General features: G+C 45.1%; 1 protein-coding gene across 2 annotated transcripts; it reads left to right on the top strand.

The window, feature by feature from the left end:
- Positions 1-1450: 1450 nt before the first annotated feature.
- Poglut3 (protein O-glucosyltransferase 3) lies at positions 1451-20696 on the top strand. Of its 2 annotated transcripts, none has more exons than XM_052188336.1 (8): positions 1451-1700; positions 6792-6989; positions 8857-9143; positions 10251-10467; positions 12492-12688; positions 14489-14683; positions 16426-16530; positions 17979-20696. In XM_052188336.1, exons 1-8 carry the CDS (start codon positions 1502-1504, stop codon positions 18102-18104), a joined length of 1524 nt encoding a protein of 507 aa, XP_052044296.1. In that variant the 5' UTR covers positions 1451-1501; the 3' UTR covers positions 18105-20696. The 2 variants fall into 2 exon arrangements, with proteins under 2 accessions (XP_052044296.1, XP_052044297.1); XM_052188337.1 differs by lacking the exon at positions 1451-1700 and adding an exon at positions 1707-1905.
- The last annotated feature ends 330 nt before the right edge of the window (positions 20697-21026 follow it).

The following is a 21026-nucleotide window of genomic DNA, read 5'->3' as shown; positions in this document are numbered from 1 at the left end:
TGGTAGAGTGTGAATAAAATGTGTTCTGCACAGGTTTTGGTTGGGGGCCCGTATTATTTATAAATGCTGACTGAGCAGAGCAGGCATTCCATCAAAGCATGCAAACCATTCCAGAAAAGACGTCAGCGGAACTCACACGAAGTTAAGCTGCATTGTTTAGTTGACAAGTGACTTATTCCCAGTTTCTAATGATGCTTCTGAAGAGCGCTGTCTACAGCTGGTGGAGGCCAGACTAGCCTGAGCCCCCAGCACTGTGGCCTGTGGGCACAGGTGCATCTGGTGCTTTCTGCCTGCTGGCCTCTCTCCTAACCTAGGAGTGGTAAATGCGTGGGCGACCTGGGCCCAAGCTCAAAATGGTCAGGAGCCCAATTAAAGCCTGGAACCTGATTCTGATACGCTTTAGGCTGAGATCTACTGAGAAGAAGCCCTCTGTCCATCCTACAGGATGAGTTCTTCCAGATTTCTCATCCTGGGAAGAATTATTATTTCCTATCATTTTAATGCTATGCCGATATAAAGAAGAAAAAATAATTAGCAAGAGTGAACATGGGGGGAGGGTGGGGGGTGGGGCTGGGGGGGGGGCGGGGTACTGTTCTTTCTGGCTCTTGAAGCTCAGGAGCGGGATGTCCAGGCCATCCTCCCTACCTTTCCAAAGTGCTCAGGGAAGGAAAGGCGCCCAACTCTGCGAGAAGCTTGCCGACCGGCTCAAGCCTGCCCCTGCCCTGCCTTCTGCTGCCCACGTGCCCGACACCAGAAAACACTGAGAAGACAAGGGACTAAAAGGGAACCACACTCCAGCGACTTCAGGGTCCGAGGCTGCTAAGCACAAATAAATGAAACAGGTTGGGCTGAGTGAGAACCAAGAGCAGTGGGATTCCTCCCCGGAAGCCGTCCCTCCTGTTCCACTTGTGGCACTAGAAACCAAACCCTGGTTTGCACGTCTCAAACCTTTTCCCAGCTGGGTGTAGTGCACACCTTTGATCCCAATACTTGGGACACAGAGGTGGATGACAGGAGTTAAAGATCAGCCAGTCTATATAGATATATAGAGAGTTCCAGGGCAGTAGGTGATACACACTGAAAACCCCATCTCAAGCAGCTTTTTCCACAGGGCAAGGTGGCTTGGCTTACACACCTTTAATTTCCCTGTACTGGAGGAGGCTGGGGTAGAAGGATTGCCATCGGTTCAAAACCAGCCTTCATACAGAGGGAAACTTCCTTCTCAAAAGTCAAAACAATAAAATATAAAATGAGGAGGGAAAAAAGAGGTAACAACAATTTAAAAACAAGCAAACCTTGCCTTTCTCTAAATTGGCAAACTAGGGCTACTAGTGGAGGGCTCCGAGCCTGAGGCCTGGGCGGGGTACACAACGACCGAGTCGGGGTCGGGGTGCGCGCCCGGCCCGCCCGGGGCGGCTCTAGGCAGAGGCCCGCCCCCGGGTGTCCCCTCGGCCCGGCGCTCCAGCCCCTCCCTGGCCAGCGCAGCTGAGAGCCGGCGACCATGCACCGCGCCCGGCGGGCCCTGCTGCTGCCGCTGCAGCTCGCCCTGCTGGTGGCAGCGGGGGCCGGGGCGCGCGTGAGCGCCCCGCGGAGCCTGGCGTGGGGCCCTGGGCTGCAGGCCGCCGCCGTCCTGCCCGTGCGCTACTTCTTCCTGCAGTCGGTGGACTCGGACGGCCGGAACCTCACTAGCTCGCCGCCAGGTCAGCGTCCGTCGCCGTCCCCGCGCGTCCCTGTCCCCATACGTGGCCATCTCCCCACAGCGGGTGTCGCCCTCTCTCCCCTCCCATCCGCGTCCCTTCCTCCTCCCTGACACCCACGGGGGCGGGAGATGCCACTGAGGACCGTTGGGTGACTAACTCCGAAGGCCGAGCCACAGGTCCCGCCCGGTGACCGATGTAAGTAAGGGTAAGTAGAGTAAATGGCGCCTGTGGGGTCCCACGGAGCCGTGGTGCCAGATGGCCCTTCCTGGCTGCAGGGCTCTTCTCCCTGACTCAGCAGCCCGCCCGCTCATCCCTTGGTGCTCCTAGGCCCTCAGCGCAGACCACGCGCCTCAGTGAAACTTCCCGGAACCAGAGAAGGGAGGAGTCTGTCTTGAATCTCAGCAGGGCCCTCCTCCCACATCAGACGGCTTCCTGAACTTGTCCTGCTGGTTCCAACTTGTTGCTAGTCAAGATTTGCTAATTTGTGTCTAAATTTAAGGCTGCTCCCAACTGGCGCCCTGCTTTGCCTGCAAAGAGGCAGAGAAATCCATGGCGGAGGTCACGTGTATTTGGTAATCCTGGAGTAAAAGGAGGATGGCACTGTCTGCCTATCCGAAAACTTAGACTCTACTGAGAAAATAGATTAAAAAAAAAAAAAGCAACCAGCCTATCAGGGAGAGCACAGTTGCTACGATTGGATTTCTGCAACCTGGTATAATATTGAAAAACTGCCAATAGGCCCAGGGACGTCTGTGAAGCTTCAGGAGTGTGGGTCTGGAGGCTGAGAGGGGTTTCTAGACTGGCGCAGCCGTGCAAAAGCAAAGAGAGTGAGGATCTGGGACACGGTTGAGATTCAAACCGGATCCTAGTGTCTCTGCAGTCCTGTATTAAGTAAACAAACCCAGGTATGCACTCATGTGATCACAGCAAGAGAGTATGGATTTTCCCCCCTATTTTTAAAATTCTTTTTCCCCCAAATAAAATTTTCAGCAAAGATTATTTGGATATGTGTGTGTTCATATATGCCGCTTGTGAGCTGGTTCCCATGGAGACCAGAAGAGAGAGCCCGGGATCCGCAGTAACCAGAGTTCTAGACACCTGTGAGCTGCCTAATGTAGTTGCTGAGAACATGTGTCCGCTGGAAGAATAGGAAGCAGTTTCAACCGCTGAGCCATCTCTCTGGCCCCAGTGCGTCATAATGTTTTTATAATGAGGAAAACATATCTTCAAAAAGGTTGCAGTGCATGAGCGGATCCTGGGGTGTCCAGGGCAGGAAGTCGGGCGTGTTTGGATGATTACATAGTCCTAGGGCGGAACACTTTGGTCTTACAGGTTGCTAATGTAGGATCGGTGCCTTCCCTCTCGCTGCTGAGAGCTTTGATAAGCGTCCTAAATGGTCATTGAAAGGAAATGAAGGTATCGGCTCAGGACCCCCAAGACCAAGGTCTCAGCACAAAGGGGCTTTGTTTGCCCCAGAGGGACAGAGGGCAGGTAATAAGAGACAGAAGGGGGATGGAGGCTGAGGAAGAAGGGGAGGGAACAAGGGAGAGTGGCCAGGGGTATTTGTCCAGGAAAGGGACAAAGGACTGCCTCTGGATAGAGAGGTGACAGACAGTGGTCCATAGGCAAATGACAGTTAATGAAGGTACAAGGGGAAACCCCGTGTTAGGATGAGGTGTTTTATTTTATTTTTTAAAAAGATTTATTTATTTATTTTACGTATCTAAGTACACTATAGCTGTGCAGATAGTTGTAGGCCATCATGTGGTTGCTGGGAATTGAACTCGGGACCTCTGCTCACTCTGGCCCAAAGATTTATTTATTATTATATGTAAGTACACAGTCGCTATATTCAGACACACCAGAAAAGGGTGTCAGATCTCATTACAGAGGTTGTGAGCCACCATGTGGTTGCTGGGAATTGAACTCAGGACCTATGGGAGAGCAGTCCACTGAGCCTTCTCTCCAGCCCAAGGCGTTTTATTTTAATTGGACATGTTAATTAGGTGAGCCAAAGGGGCCTTTTGGTTGCTGGACTTTTGATAGCTGAACCTGGGTAGTCAGCTTCAGGAGGAGGAAGTGGCCATATAAGGGAATAGGCCTTGGTGCCTAGCTTTAGGAATGTAATCCAACTTCTTTTAGCAAGGCAGAGGCAATGGGAGAGAAAGCCAAGGCCTTGCCAGAGTCATGCTCCCTGGCCAGAGTCCCTTCAATCACAGCAGGCGAGGTCCTCCTTGCCAAAAATCCTCTTCTATTTAAACCTCTGCAAAGCTGTGATGTACACTGGCTGTGCTGTTTATTGATATAGGACCCTCGGCTACTTGTTAGAGCTAGATTTCTTGATCTGTACAGTGGGGTGGATCAATAATGACCTGACAAGTCTTACAAGAAACAGATAGAAGATGCTTATGAGAGATGGGTATGATGGTGCACACCTATAATCCAAACACTTGGGAGGTAGGGACAGAAGGATTGTGAGTTCTAGATTAGCCTTGACTATGTAATAAGAACATCATCTAAAAAGTATATAGATGGATGGATGATAAATAGATAGATAGATGTGAACACATATAGCCCATAGTGAAGTACGGTTCGATATCACCAGGCTCCTTTTGTGTCACTACCTTCCCATCAGTCACCTTTTCTTTCTTTTTTTTTTTTCTTCTTTGCTGATCTTTACTTCTTTTTTTTTTTTTAATATTTTTATTTTCTATATTCTTTGTTTACATCCAAATGACTTCCCCTTTCCCGGATCCCCCCTCCCCATATGTCCCATAAACCTTCTTCTCTCCATCCATTCTCCAATCACCTCCCTCCTTTTTCTCTGTCCGTATATTCCCCTCCAGTGCTAGATCAATCCTTTCCAGGATCAGGACCCTCTCCATACTTCTTCATGGGAGTCATTTGTTATGCGATTTGTGCCTTGGGTATTCAGGGCTTCTGGGCTAATTAATATCCACTTATCAGAGATTGCATTCCATGTGTATTCTTTTGTGATTGGGTTATCTCACTTACGATGATATTTTCCAGATTAAACCATTTGCCTAAAAATTTTGTGAATTCATTGTTTCTAATTGCTGAGTAGTATTCCATTGTGTAAATATACGACATTTTCTGTATCCATTCCTCCTTTGAGGGGCATCTGGGTTCTTTCCAGCTTCTGGCTATTATAAATATGGCTGCTATGAACATAATGGAGCATGTGTCTTTATTGCATACCGGGGAATCCTTTGGGTATACGCCCAGGAGAGGTAGAGCAGGGTCCTCTGGAAGTGTCATGTCCAGTTTTCTGAGGAACTGCCAGACCCCATCAGTCACCTTTTCTTAAATCTGAATTTCTGGAGAGGAAACCATAAGCTGATCTTTGATCCTGTTCCGTTGTAAAGGCCATCAGGGCAAATGGGAATGTATATTCCTTCCGCTTTGAGCAATTCAGAATTTCATGCTTCTCTTTTCTTCCTTATAAACCTTACTTACGGGGCTGGAGAGATAGGTCAGTGGTTCGGAACACTAACTGCTCTTCCAGGGTACCCCGGTTCAATCCCCCACTACTGCCTGGCAGCTCTCAACCCTCTGTAGCTCTAGTTCCAATGGATCTGACATGCTCATGCAGACATTCATGCAGGCAGAGTACCAGTATACATAAAAATAAATTAATCTCTGAAAAAAATAAACCTTCCTTACACTTAGTCATTTCTCTGTCAGAGCCAATCAGTGTTATTTTCCACTGACCCTCACTTTGATTTTATGCTATCAACAGCCCAGACAACTAAGCACTTAAAATAAATATGTGGGTGCTGGGAATCGAACTGGGGTCCTCTGGAGGAGTAGCTAGTGCTTTTAACTGCTGAGCCATCTCTTCTCCTCGGGTTGCCTTTCTGATGGTAGCTAGAAGAAACACAAAGCATCTGAAAATTCAGTTTAAGAAGAAAAATGTCACACTCTCTAAAGCACAGGAAACTTTGCAGAAGAGGAAGTAGGAAGTATCTAAGCCAGAAGACAGAGGGGCTGGCTTCAGAATGTCCAGAGCAGCGGTTCTCAGCCTTCCTAACGCTGCGACCCTTTAACACAGTTCCTCGTGTTGTGCCGACCCCCAACCATAACATTTGTTTCCTTGCTACTTTGTAACTGTAGTTTTGCTGGTGCTGTGAATCATCGTGCAAGGATCTGGAATGCAGGATATCTGATCTGTGGCCCCCACCCCATGAAGAAGTCATTGTACACTGCGTGCAGGTTGAGAACCACTGCTGTAGACTCCTCGGCCTTTGCAACCATGAACTTATAACCATGGGTTCTGTACTAGACCCACACAAGACTGGCCCTGTCAGCAATCAGTCACAGAATGGGGAGGATCTTATGGAACCCTGTCCCTCACTTCCAAATTATTGTCAGGTTCTGCCAGGGGGGAGACTCACCTGCAATCTGCTACTTACCCACTGCTGAGCCCACGAGGCTCCTGGGGATTGTTCCAAATTCATGGTCACACAGACAGCCCTGGTTAGACCAAGTGGGTCATAAACGAAATGAATACATGTGAATGTGAAAAAGAGATTGGTACAAAAGGGGAGGGGTTGGCAAAGGTGGGAGGGGGTTGGAGAGGGCGGAGGGAGAGGGTGGTCAGTATGTATTATGTAAAGTGTGAAACTGACAAAGAACAAATCTAATGAAAAAGGGGCATTTTCTCAGAAATGAGGGTTACTAGACCCTTCAATGGCATTAAATAACGTGTGTATATTTTACAGGGAGAAAGTTGAATTGCCACAGGGCCATCATCTTTAGAGTGTGGACTGTTACTGCTTGAATGTTTTTCAGAGGAGAAAAGATCAAGTAGGAGAAATGTTGCTTTCTTCAGTGAATTGAGTTTTCCACCCACTGTTGTTGGATGGCTGATGAGTCCCATGTTAAGTCATATCCTTGACTTAAGGACGGACCACACATAGTTGCTGTCTGCAAGGAACTTCCAGGCTGAAATGAATGCGGTTTACCATGAACACTGCAGGACAAAGGGCTTCTATACTAAGATCCGCGTCTAATCCCTGAGACATAGCGATCAGGAAATGGTAACGTTATTTGTATTTCTTTTGCTTACAGGTCAAACACAGTTCAAAGTAGTGGTAAAATCCCTTTCACCTAAAGAGTTGGTCCGTATTTATGTCCCTAAACCTTTGGACAGAAAGGATGGCACATTTTTGGTGAGATACAGGATGCATGAGACGGTCCATGAAGGGCTCAAGATAGAGATCCTTTATGGTAGTGAACATGTGGCCCAGTCTCCCTATATTTTAAAAGGTACGTGTTTCCCTCGGCATATATGGGATGCATGCTTTTCAGAAGGGCTGTAATGACCCTGTAGTCAAATTTGATGGAGTAAACATTGTATATGTACTCCTGGAAGCTCAAATTTTATTTCTTCTTTTTTTTTGGCATTTAAAAAAATTATTATTTTCCGACTTTGGAGAGCACTCACTGCTCTTGCAGAGGGCCTGGGTTCAATTCCCAGCACCCACATGGCAACTCACAATCATCTGTAACTCCAGTTCCAGGGGATCCAATGTCCTCTTCCGACCAGACGTGTACACGTGACATGCACATACATACATGCAGACAAAACACACACACAGAACAAACAAACCTCTTGAAACATCCTTTTCTGCTTCATTCTGTATAGTTCCCACTGCTATATCTTTAAGTTTCTTCATCTTTGGTCCTGCAATGCCAGAGTTGCTGTCACTCCCCTTTTGTGTAATTTTATCTCTTGGTACCATTTTTAAATTTTCCTAAGCTTTATCTCTGGCGTGTGGCAGAGTTAATTGGACATAACTTGATCTTTTCCAGTTATATTTTTACAGTTTGTTAGATGAAATTGAGTCACATCTCATCTAGGGTTAATTACTCTCAACAACTGAGGTGCACGCTCCCCAAGTCCCAAGAATGAGGAGGCTCTCCAGCCTGGCTGTCGCAGGCACTTGTCCCAGCCTGCAGGAGCGCTGTGCACTGCCCCCACTACCCTCCCCCCTCCTCCCCTTCCCCCTTCTCCCCTCCCCCATGTCCCCCCACCACCACCTGTTGCTCTGATGGTTTTTCCCTGCACTGGATGGATTCCACTCACAGATGCCCTGGTGACAGGCTTTCTCGGTCCTGAAGGCTTCTGGGCTTTCCTGTGCTTAGTTCTCCCGCCTCACTTACTCCGCTCCCAGGCTCAGCTGCCTGGCTCTGCGGCACGCTCCGCTCTTCCTCAACCCAGTGAGACTGCTCAGCTCTACTCAGGCTCGCTTCCTGAGCTACACCAAACAGAAGTTGTGTGACCTGTGAGGTCGCCCTTGTTAGTGTCACCTCTAAGACCCGCCGTCCTTCACCCCTTCAAGTCCATTAGTCTGTAAACTGTGAGTCCACATGACGGGTTTTGCTCACCAGTTTGAAGTGAAAGAATAAGTCAGTGCCTCTTCCCAGTCTTGGTCTGAAGTAGAAAACTCCAACAAAACAGGGCCTAATGTCATCTCAGCACTCGGGAGGTAGAGACAGGAGGATCTCTGTGTGAGTTTAAGACCTGCCTGGGCTATATGAGACTGTTTCCAAAGATCACAAATAAACCATCAAGAAAATATATTCAAATAAACATGGATTTGGCCTGAAATTATGTTAGATTTGTATATACTGTTTTCTAAATGTGTCTTCAGAAGAGTCCTCTCTGTTCAGCTGGCTACTTAGGGCTACACTGACAGACCCTTCCGGTTAATCTTTCCTCTGAGGTGTGCTGACCGAGGGGGCATTAGGGACTTTGAGAGAAAGGTTCTCCATTTTCTCAAAAACTTACTATTTCTACATTTGTATGTCTAAAAAATCAAGAAGCTCTCCCTTTGTTGGCTAAAATGAAGTCATTTTATATTTAATATGTATACCTCACTAGAAGTGAAGTTATCATCCACGTGACTGGAGTATGCTAGTTTGGAAGGGAGCAGATGCTCTGTAGTCTGTCCAAGGTGCCTTGATGGGGCAGAGGTGGGGCTCTGTCATAATCACTCTACTACTAATTGCTCTAAGATTTGCCTCTGTCGGTTGTTTTCAGATCTGCCAAGCTGTCATCCAGTGCTTACTTCTTCTTACGTCATGGTGTGTGCTAACTCAGGCTGGCATTGTGTGTGTGTTCCCTCCCCAGGACCCGTGTACCATGAGTACTGTGATTGCCCAGAAGACAACCCGCAGGTCTGGCAGAAAACCCTGTCTTGTCCAGCCAATGAACCACAGATCGAACTGGATTTTGTTTCCTTCCCCAGCATTAATCTCCAGCAAATGCTGAAGGAGGTCCCCAAAAGATTTGGGGACGAGCGGGGTGCCGTGGTTCACTACACAGTTATCAATAACCACATCTACCGCAGATCTTTGGGGAAATACACAGACTTCAAAATGTTCTCTGATGAAATTTTGCTGTCACTAGCAAGGAAGGTATGAAAATAAATGAACTGTTTCCAGAAATAATATCATTTTTGTTGTTGCTGCAACAGTTACATACGTAAAACTATAAAGACTGATGAGAATAGATTTCAGGACTCAGAAATGTGTCATGGAATACGCGTACGGCTCCTACCTTTGAAGATGGCTGTTTGCTGTAAGATTTAAGTTAAGGTGGACTCTCAGCCCTCAGGTTCATGAGACTTCAGTATAAGCTAGCATGAGAGTGAGGCAGAGCCAGCACAGAGCGTTGGCCTTGCTCCAGAGCCTAGAGGTTCTGGTGAGCTCAGTCACGACGTTAATGTGGGATGTCGAGGTTTGGGCAGCTAAAATAGGCTCAAGTTGGGGGAGGGGGAGTCAGAATGCCTAGTAAGGAAGCTGGTGTGGCAAGGACCTGACCTGAGTTCCAGTTGTGGATTTGGACACAGGGTAGAGGATTCTAGAGGAAAGGGTGGAAGAGGGCGTGGTAAGGAGGCCAAGGCGTAGGTATGGCTGCAGGCTATTGATAGGTAGTTGGCGAGGGCCCACCCTTTTCTCTAGAGGCCCACTTCTGTAACTTTACATTTTAAATGCCACCTCTGGAGACCCGTAGCCAACTTCCAGTTAAGTGAGTTTGTCATTTGCTACTCTCACTTAGGACCTTCTAACAAAGACCAAGAATCTTCTTCCTTCCCCCACTGTCTTCAAGGGTCGCCTAGATCAGGAGTACTTCCTGGTGCCCAATAGGGGAGATGGTTCAGTTGGTAAAGTGCTTGCTCTGTAAATATTAGGATGAGTCCAACCTTCAGACCCCATGTGAAAAAGGCCAGTCGTGGTGGTGTGTGCTTGTAATTCCAGTGCTGAGGAAGCTGAGGTGGATCCCTAAGCTTAGCCACCCAGCTTAACCTCCTCAGAAGGGTCCAGGCCAGAGAGAGTCCACGTCTCAAAAAACAAGGTAGATGGTGCTTGAGGAAAACCACCAAAGACTGACCCCTGTCCTCCACCCGCTGGTGTGTGTGTGTGTGTTCGTGTGTGTGCACACACAGGTTTGTACACACACAGGTAAGAGACTGAGGCATTTGGTGCCTCCCAGCCACCAAGCTTTGTGCTTTTGTTTTGTAGGTCACCCTCCCAGATTTAGAATTTTATATCAATCTTGGAGATTGGCCCTTGGAGCATCGAAAAGTCAATGATACCCCCAGCCCTATACCTATCATTTCCTGGTGTGGCTCCGTAGACTCAAGAGACATTATCCTTCCAACCTATGATGTCACCCACTCCACACTCGAAGCAATGAGGGGTGTCACAAATGACCTCCTCTCTGTTCAGGGAAACACGGGTAAGTTACGGTTACTTTTCTAGGGAAAAATCTTAAAAGGCAAAAGGAATGTTTAATCAGAAAGAATAAATGTATGTGTTTACTCATTCTTACTTCCAACCAAGAAAACTGCTGTCCTAGCATGTCTAAGGGCCCAAGGTCCTTCCCAGCAGGACAAAGCAGGGAAAATCAACCTAAGGTAGAAAGAGAATGTTTAGGACTCTCCCAATTTGAAAATTAAAAACATAATTTGAGGTAATAATGCCCAAGCCTGTATTCATGCAGTCTCCCTTGAATTTAGCCATTTTTAAACATCTTTCAAGTCTGCTCTGTACTTGGTTATATTTACATGAAAATTTTACTACAAAATTTAAAGACATTTAAACAATGTGTATATTTGGTAAACTTGTCACCTAATTCTGACTCCAGTGCTTTTTATTACTGCGTGATTTGAGAGTCAATTCCAAGAAGCATCAGAGGATTGTGACCATTGGTGAACCGCGGGCATTATGAACCCTTCCTCCGTTGCTCTGTAAGGAATTCTCTCATTTCTGGGCTTCCCAAGTCTTTAGAACTGGAGTCCTAGCCAGGCGGTGGTGTCATACTCCTTTAATCCCAGCACTTGGGAGGCAGAGGCAGGTGGATTTCTGAGTTCGAGGCCAGCCTGGTCTACAGAGTGAGTTTCAGGTCAGCCAGGACTATACAGAGAAACCCTGTCTCGGAAAAAAAACTAAACAAACAAACAAATAAACAAATGAGCTGGAGTCCTCTCTTTTTAAGATCCCTTCCATTTTGACACAGCGCCCTCTCAGGAATTCCCCGGGCTTCACTAAACTTTGCTTTGTCCTTTCAGCCTCCTCTGTCTCTTTCGGGGGACAAGATCAGAGATTTGGGCAAAGTACCCAAAGGTGAGAAAAGATAATAAAAATAAGGTGAAGATGATAGGAAATAAAAGTCAGCTACTTTCAGTTTGATGACAGTGAATTTCTGACAAGTAGGCTGAGAAGATTGGATCCCTCCCATTTCTGTCTTATGATATCTCTAAGGTGCTGACAAGTATTTAACCAACAACATCATTCTGTAGAGTAATAAGACATTTTGTCAGAGATGGGAATTAATTTTTCTAAGACATTTCCCTTCTATAACTGGCATGGTTGCTCATGCTTATAATCCTAGCACTTGGAAGCCTGAGGCAGGAGGATTGTTACTAGTTTGTGATCCATCTGGGCTATATAACAAGCAGTAGACCAGCCAGGGATCGATTGCAAGATCTTTGCTCAAGTTCCCCATATACCTACGTGAGTATTGTGAGCTATATAATTGCATTTAATAATATCAAAGAAAAATGTCTTCCCTGGATTCAAAATTATGAGTAGCTGAGTTAGAGAGATGATCAAGTGGTTAAGAGCAGTTGCTGCTCTTCAAGAGGACCCAAGTTCGATTCCCAGCACCCACTTGGTGACCCACAAATGTGTGTTAACTCCTGTCCCATGGGATCTGGCTCCATCCTCTGGCCTCTATGGGAACTTCATGCACACAGTGCACAGACATACATGAGATACACATAAAATAAGAATAAAGGGAAAATATGGACTAAAACTCTGTTGGGTTTTAAAATTCTGAGTTTTGCAGTTTTCTGACCTCATATAAGAACAAAACCCTAACTCATGTCCTTTGTGAGACATGACAGATAGAAGAAGGTGTGGCCTGGCAGTGGGGCTAACCGCCGACCTCTGTTTGCCTGGAGCTAGGTCTGATGTGTGATGGCTACTTCCTAGTGTTGTGCAGCAGCAAAGAGCAGTGCCTGTGTGGACTGTCCTTGCTGGTAAATGGGAGGGGCTGGAGCCAACGGAAGGATGTTCAGAAAATATCTCTGGCAAAGTGAGACTCAGCCCCAGGTATTTTGGGAACAACATCTATGTTACAAAGTGAGTTCTCGACGAGCATCATCGGCATGTTAAATGGCTATAGTGGACTAAAAGTCGTTATACTGTCTTATGGTTTCAGATTCTTAATCATAATTTTTTATGGCCTCAAACTTCTAGGGCCTTCCTGGATCAATAAAACAGAGAAAGCTTTCTTCCGAGGTAGAGATAGCCGGGAGGAGAGGCTGCAGTTGGTACTTCTGTCCAAAGAAAATCCACAGCTGCTAGATGCAGGAATTACAGGATATTTCTTTTTCCAAGAGAAAGAAAAAGAGCTTGGAAAAGCCAAGTTGATGGGTTTCTTTGATTTCTTTAAGGTATGAGTCTTCCTCTGGCTATGAAGTGATATTCTGTGTCCAAAGTCTACCAAACAGGTGCTGCAGGCAGGTTGCCTCAGTTTGCAAGCTAACTGTACTTTTCAGACTTTCCTGTCAGACAGCAATTATAAACTCTGACAGTTTTGTCTCTGTTAATTTCGTTTACCAAATAACGTAGAACTATATTCAATGCTTCCATATAAGAGTTAACATGAAGTTTAGATGTATTTATTGTGGCTTTCCCCCTTTGATTAGATAAGTGTCTTTTACATAAAATGATCTCAAGTATCTTTGGTAAATAAAGAGTATTCATTTGTATATATGCAAAATATATAACTAGGAGCTGGAGTTTGGGTCCTGCCTCTAGTCTTTCTCCCACTGTCTGTGTCCCCTCCTCTCTTAGTGGTTCTGTGTCCTGTGACACCAGTAGGCCTGCCATGTCCTTTACTGTCTTTTGGTATTCATTTCTGCATGAATGCGACTGTGAATTTGTATATGTGTGATGTGTGCATGTATGTATGGTTGAGAAACCTAGTTGAGAAACATAGTATTGATTATTTAAGAAATTATTAAGAAGTTAGGGTGTAGTCCAGCAGAGGGCTTCTGTTGCATATATGAGACATAGATTTGATCTCCAGCATTGAAAAAGAAAGAGAGGGGAAATGGAAGGAAGGAAGGAAGGAAGGAAGGGGGCCTGTCACTATATTTGGAAATGGATTATCTTCATCTGGGGTGAGGGGTATGGTGAGGAGAACAGTGACTTGCCTTCAGAATGTAAGTTTATAAATTTCTCTGTGTGCCAGTTTTCTTATTTGTAAAAAAAAATCGCTTCATATTATAATTAAATTGGATTTCAAGCCTTTGATAAGTGCTTTTGAAATGTTAATCCAATAATTGCCAACAACTTAGCTGTGTCTCCAGGTTTCTGTCAACTTTTTATCATGTTTATCTCTCTCCCTCTCCGTGTGTGTGTGGGTGTGTGTGTGTGTGTGTGTGTGTCTGTGTGTGTCTGTGTGTATCTGTGTGTGTGTGTGTTGTGTGTGTGGGTCTGTGTGTGTGGTGTGTGTGTGTGTCTGTGCGTGTGTGTTTGTGTGTGTGTGTCTGTCTGTGTGTGTGTGTGTTGTGTGTGTGGGTCTGTGTGTGTGTGGTGTGTGTGTGTCTGTGTGTGTGTGTGTGTGTGTCTGTGTGTGTGTGTTGTGTGTGTGGGTCTGTGTGTGTGTGGTGTGTGTGTGTGTCTGTGTGTGTGTCTGTGTGTGTGTCTGTGTCTGTGTGTGTGTCTGTGTGTCTGTGTATGTGGATTAGACTTGGATTAGACTTGGGTTATTCTCCACTCACTGAACCATCTTTGTACAGTTTACAAGCTGGTAAGATGTAATCTCTATTATACGTAAACTCTTTTTAAAATGTAAAATAGACAAGAGTGCCTTTCTCTATTGTGGGTTTAGTGTATGAAACAGAGGAAATAGTTTATATATGAAAATTGATAATTATTCTCACTTCAGAATATTTAAACTTAGAACTTTGACAATAGTTTTAACACCTGTTTTAAACTATGCAAGTTAGACTCTCTGTTTCACAGATGTCACTGAAACGGCACACGCTCCTGTCCTAAAATTTCCTATGAGGGAGCTGTTAAAGGCTGGTTATCATTTTTATACAAAGAAAAAATAAAAGATAAGTGAAATACAAACACAGATGTGAGAAAGTGGAAAATAATCCCTCTGTATTTAATTTTAAAATTGGGGAGAGATGGAAGTAAAGCGATGGCGTCACGGGGCTTCTTTGGTTTTAATCTTCCAGTACAAGTACCAGGTGAACGTGGACGGGACTGTGGCTGCGTACAGGTATCCATACCTCATGCTGGGCGACAGTCTGGTCCTGAAGCAGGATTCGCCCTACTATGAACATTTCTATGTGGCTCTCAGGCCCTGGAAACACTACGTTCCCATTCAAAGGAACCTCAGTGATTTACTAGAGAAAGTGGAATGGGCCAAGGTATGTTCCACGCAATCATTATTTTCTTGGGCAATAACAAAGTTTATTAATATGGGAAACTGTGTTCCATCAGGACCGAGTATATCGTAATCAAAACAAATCAAAGGAACTATGATTTTCTGAAGAATCGTTATCAAAGTAAATCAAAGGAACTATGATTTTCTGAAGAAATGTGTTCCCTTTAAATAGCAAAAGAGCAGACGCCAGGGTTGTTGGGATGACCGGGTGGCTGAGAACACTTGCTGCTTCTCAAAGGCCTTAGTTTGGCTTCCAACAGTCAGCTTCAGGGAGGTGGAGGGCTTCTGCTGGCCTCTCTCTGTGTACTCGTACACAAGCCCACGTATACATACTCACATATACACATATAAAAGAGAAAGACATCAGAATCACTTTGTATAGCCTCTGTCAACATTGTTGAAGGTTAGCTTTTAGGTCTAGCGTTGGATGTGATACAGCTTTTCTAAGTGAGTCCCTCCCTATTTATGCTCATCTATGCAAAGCAAGAACACACAGAATGCAGATTACAGATCAAAAAGGCCAGAGTTGAAAGGCTTTATATGTCAAGAGAACTTTTCAAGCAACTATGATACTCTTCCATACAGGGGGAAAAACCCTCAAGTCCTTTCCCAACATAAGCCATAGCATTCCAAGAACAAGTTCCCCATAAAACTAGAGATTCTTTTTTTTTTTTGGAGGGGAGGGGGAATATTAAAAACTATTGGGTTTATTATGACAGTATAAAATGTATCTTTCCATTATATTTTTTCCACTTTCTAACTTTTGAGAAATAATATCTGTTTTTGTACATAATGGGTCAGAATCATTGTTCTGGCTTTTCCTAAGATCCACAGTTGCCCGTAAATGGCTTTTCCTATCAGTTGTGTGCACAAAATAAGCATTGTTCCTGAGTGTAATTAGGAGTGTTAGCTATTCCTGGCTCTACAGCCTGTGAGTTCTAATGAGTGAGTAACTTTTTTATTACAGTGTTATAGTCCTCTGTGGCTACTGCTGTTTAACAGAACTTCCTGTCATTGTGTATTTAAAAGTTTTACAAAAAACACATTTTCATTATTTTAATTTTACATGTGTTAGTGTAGGGGTCTGTGCACTTGAGCAATGATGCCCTCAAAGACCAGAAGCCTCAGATCCCCTGGAGCTGGAGTTGAGAACCAGCAGGGTGGATGCCAGTCCTCTGTTAGGGCAGTACTCACACTTAACTGCTGAGACACCTCCCCAGCCCAGAATCTTTGTTGTTGTTGTTGTTGTTGTGGTGGTGGTGGTGGTGGTTTGGTTTGGTTTGGTTTGGTTTGATTTTTCAAGACAGAGTATCTGTGTAGCCCTTGCTGTCCTAGAATTTGCTCTGTAGACCAGGCTGGCCTTGAACTCACCGAGATCTGCAACCTGGCTTTTAAAAGACATTTTAACATGAAAATTGTTTCATTCTATCCTTAGGCAGAAAGGCAATGCTGGGGAAGGTAGATGACACACCCCGAGCTTTCTCCAAGGATAGCTAAGAAAGCACCAAGATAGTTACCGGGAGAGCCTGTGAGGCCTCAGGATCATCTGCACAGCCATCACCCCTTCCCTGTAACAGACGTCTACTGTGTTCCCACGGCCTCCTGGGTCGGCTATAGCCCACCATGGCCGTCATCGCCCAGCCCTTCACACCTCCCACGCTCGCACTCGGCTTTCTTTGTGGGCTGCAACAGTCTTCATTCTCATTTTCATCTTTAATCTTTTAGGAAAATGATGAAGAAGCAAAGAAGATTGCGAAAGAAGGGCAGTTAGCTGCTAGGGACCTGCTCCAGCCGCCCAGACTTTACTGCTACTATTACAGAGTACTGCAGGTCAGTTCAGACTGTCCATCGTGGTGGTCTGGGGTCCTACACCCCACGTGTGGCTTGGACATTACTGGGAGGATTCGGGGCAGCTTGTGGGAAGAAATCACGAGTGCTGAGGTTGGCCTTGGCTGTCCTAGAATTGGTTCTGTAGATCAGGCTAGCCTTGAACTCAGCCTTGAGATCTACCTATGTCTGTCTCCTAAATGCTGGGATTAAAGGAGCGCACCACCACCTCCCGGCCACCTCCATACTACCCGGTATCTCCCCATCCCCTGATCTCAGGGTTTCTCTGTAGCCCTGACTGTCCTGGAACTTGTTTTATAAATCAGGCTTGCCTGGAATAAACAAATATCAGCCTGCCTCTGCTTCCTGAGTGCTGGAACTTGTTCATCTCCGTTCTGTAGTATGGGGGGTGGGGTGGGAAATGGAGGTTTAGAGCTCATGAGGTTCCTCCCATCTTGTCCGAGAGCGCCCCCTGCCGTTGATCCTTCCTGTCTGTGGGTAGACTAAGGACAAGTCATCCTACCCCAACCCCGCCCCGCCCCCAACATGCCCCTCTTAGATGCCATCCTTAGATGGGTTCCGTCCTCTGTATTAATCTAATTCCAGTATTTTTTTTTAATTTTAATTACATTTTCGTTATTTGTTGTGTGATCTCGGTGGGGAAGGGAGAGGAGCACAGTGCCCACGGATGTCAGAGGCGGCTTTACGGAAGTTGGTTCTCTCCTTCCTCCTTGTAGATCCCAGGGAGGTAACTAGGGTCTTAGGGTGGGTGGCAGGCAGCTTCAGCCGTCATGCTGTCTTACCAGCCATAGCGCTAATTTTAGTGGTAAGGGTTTCTACCTCTAACATGCTAATTAGGCTCACCGGGCTACATTATTGTTTTGTTGGTATTAGCTCAATACTAGGAGTGTATAACCCGGTGGACTCAGAATGAATGGAATGAAAGACATAGCACAAAGGGATATTCCTGGCCAGAGCAAGCAGCATTGCATGGGCCTCTTGCCAGGTTGCCAGGGTGGATGGACGAGGCCATCTGTGCACTCTGTCGGGAGATATTCATCATCACTTTCACCTGCTGATGTGAAAATTCAACTTCAACTGTAATATATATATATATATATATATATATATATATATATATATATATATATATATATATATATAATTCTGTGGAATGGATGGAGGATACTTGCTAACTCCTCTTGTTTCAAGTAGGGGCAAATATCTAGAGTCATTCCATTTACACAGAAGTATAGATTAGGATTCTATAGCAGACTATGAGATGTTACATTGGCACTCATAGTAAAGAAAGTTAAAATATAACTATGAAATTAAAATGAGCCAGACCTTTGGTTTGGGTTTGAAACATCGTGGTTGAAGGTGGAGGTGTGTGGGAGGTTAGACTAGAATGAAGCAGGAACTGAACTCTGTTCCTTCTGAACGTATTTCAGAAATATGCTGAGCGCCAGGCGAGCAAGCCCATGGTCCATGAGGGGATGGAACGTGTTCCCCAGCCGGAAGATGGCACCTCCATCTGCCAGTGCCATAGGAAGAGGCCTGAGAGGGACGAGCTTTAAGGAGACCCAGCTCCACGCTCCTCTGTGTGCCGGCTGCATCTTTAAGACTTGTGGAAGATGCTAAGCTGTGAAGAAACAGAGGAACCAGGCCGGGTGGATTAGGCTTACACCTGTAATCCTGGCACAATGGAGGCAGAAGCAAGAGGATTTCATTAGAGCAAAGCCTACGTGAGATTTGTGGTGACTTCCAGACTGGATCTTATCAAAAAGCCAGAACAAAACAGAAGTACAGAGAAATGCTAAGCATTTAATCCCACACTCAAGAACCTAAGTCAGGAAGATCATGAGTTTCACTATTACAGAATAGCTTTGGAGCTGTTTGTATGCCCTGGTGGATACAAAGGCTCACAGGTCCCTGGGAATCTGTAGATGGCACAGTCACATGCACTGGCTTGTTTCCATCTTTATCAAAGGTCACTTTCACTTACTTTTACATTCAGTTATGAAGGGAAAAGTGTTTTGGGAGGTCTGAGTCTCTCCTCGCTGTGTGGTTTATCCTCATGCACGCTGTTCCCGACGCTTGGTGACAGCAGCCTCGTTCTGGAAGATCTGATGAGATTCACTAAGGAGCAAGCCACTGCCGCTTAAGGTGGCGTGGGGACTGGAGGAGCATGCCGTATTGTCTAAACCTTTTCAGCTAGGTGTTTTCCAGGACTTAATACAGAATTAAGGAGAACTAAGTGTGCATGGCAACTCACAATCTGGACTGTACCCCTCTTAAAGACAGCACAGCTACAGATGTAGATGATGGCATCCTGTGGGCGTTTATGCACTGGGAATATAAAAACAGCAGCCATCCAAGTGAGGTCTTTCATTCTGTTTATCCTTCTGAGAGTCCTTGAAAATTGTTACAGCCAGATTCAGGAAGCCCCAGTATCCTGGGATTCACTAATAACCCAATGACAAAGGCTGGCACTCAGTCCTGGATCCACAGATCCTCCCGCTCCCGTAGGTTGATAAACAGCCTACTGAAGCTGTTAAGATAAAGGCTTACATTGCCTCCACATTTTAGGACAAGGTTAAGATCTAAATCTCATACCATAAATTCATTTTTGATTCCTCAGAACAGCATCAATCCAAGATTCCTCACAAAATGTGCTCTAAAACAAGAGCTACCCACACTCCCAGAGTAAAGGTTCTCCCTGAACTCAAATACTCATTTGCTCATATCTGTTCCCCCCAAAGACCAATAAGAACACAAGAATTTGTATCTTGAACTAGATCGTAGAAATATCAACATGATAAATATCCCATATGGACACGAGAAGAAAGACTGCCTCCCTCGCTTCTACCTCTCTAACCACAGGTTCAGAAAGCATATGGTAGTTTGTTAGAGACGCATTCATTTTTTTAAATTGATGTCGTTTGAGGCTAAACAGTCCTAGCAGAGAACTAGGAGAAAAGCAAGTTGAGACAAATCGGGCAGTTTCTATTGACTTGTCCAAGCCCCAGGAGTCTCATTGAGACTCCAGACTCTTTGACACACAAACCTGCAGGGGACATTTTACATCCAAACTGTAACAAGTCTATCAAGAAGTCTAGGTAATTCCACTTGACCATGGCCTTTGAAATGAGTTTTATATGGCTTTGTGGTTCATTAACTTGAACGTACCTGAGGGAAGCAAGTTGGATTTTTAAGCCCTGATTCCTTCCCTTCCAACTTTACCTGCTGTCCATATAGTCCATTAGCCACTTTTAATACTGAAATTTTTATTAAAATATATCTGGCTTCAGGGGCTATGAGTTGAGAGTAAAGAGAAACCACCGGAGAGGTTGGAGAGGGCAAGGGGGACAATGATATAATTATATTTTAATTTCAATAGAAAGAAAGTTTTATATGACTTTTGAAAAAGAGAGGGATGTAAGGATATAAAGATATAGGTGTGCCCGTTTGAATAAACTGTCAACAATGTTTATGGCTTCAAACTCTGAGAGGCCGTCACCCATCAAGTGTGAGTGCATTGCCTAAATAGCTACTGAGGAGTCGAACTGAGTACCACCATTAAGAAGAAGAAAACAGTTTTAATTGCACTGTAATGAAACAGACCAAAGGCATGGGACAGAATGTGAAGACATTTCCTACAAGAAAGGGTCTTGTGAGAAGGACAGACTGACGGTGTTGGGAAGAGTACAGAGAGAGGTGGATTTTAACTTTTGCTTTATACCATTTTATAATATCCAAATTGGTTTTAAACTATGGATATAAATCAAGCTGTAAAATAAAAATGTCAACATGGTAAAAAAATAAATGTACAGAGGAGACAATAGAAAGGGGAAAGATGGCTGGGTGGTGGTGGCGCGCACCTGTAATCCCAGCACGCTGGGAGGCAGAGGCAGGAGGGTTTCTGAGTTCGAGGTCAGCATGGTCTACAGAGTGAGTTCCAGGACAGCCAGGGCTATACAGAGAAACCCTGTCTCAAAAAAAACAAATCCAAAAAAACAAAACAAACAAAAGAAGAAGAAGAAGAAGAAGGGGAAAGAAACAGATACTTGTGTTTTCTACAATGGCATATTAAGAACCTATGTCTAGAACTTTGTCCTGTGGTTTTATTATATACTCTTTCTTTTTTTTAATAAAGCACATTTTCATAATAAGAATGGGAACCTCATGTACTTTGTTTTAAGAAAGACTGATACCACCTGAACTCTGGTACGGCTCTAAGTCTAACTGATTTATTTAAAAAATGTTTACTTTCTGTGTATGAGTGCCTGCATGAATGTTAGCACCCCCACATGCTTGCCTGGTACCCACAGAGGCCAGGAAAAAATGGATTCCCTGGAACTGAAGTTACAAATGGCTGTGAGCTGCCATGAGGGTGCTGGGAACGGAACCTGGGTCCTGGCTCTTAACCCCTGAGCGCTCTCTCTAACCCTGCTCTAGCTTTCTCTCCATTGTGTCCTCGTGAATAACTGAACTAAAAC

This window comes from Apodemus sylvaticus, chromosome 7 (assembly GCF_947179515.1).
Source record: "Apodemus sylvaticus chromosome 7, mApoSyl1.1, whole genome shotgun sequence".
In the NCBI taxonomy this organism is placed as follows: domain Eukaryota; kingdom Metazoa; phylum Chordata; class Mammalia; order Rodentia; family Muridae; genus Apodemus; species Apodemus sylvaticus.
This window is presented reverse-complemented; position numbering and strand designations above follow the sequence as displayed.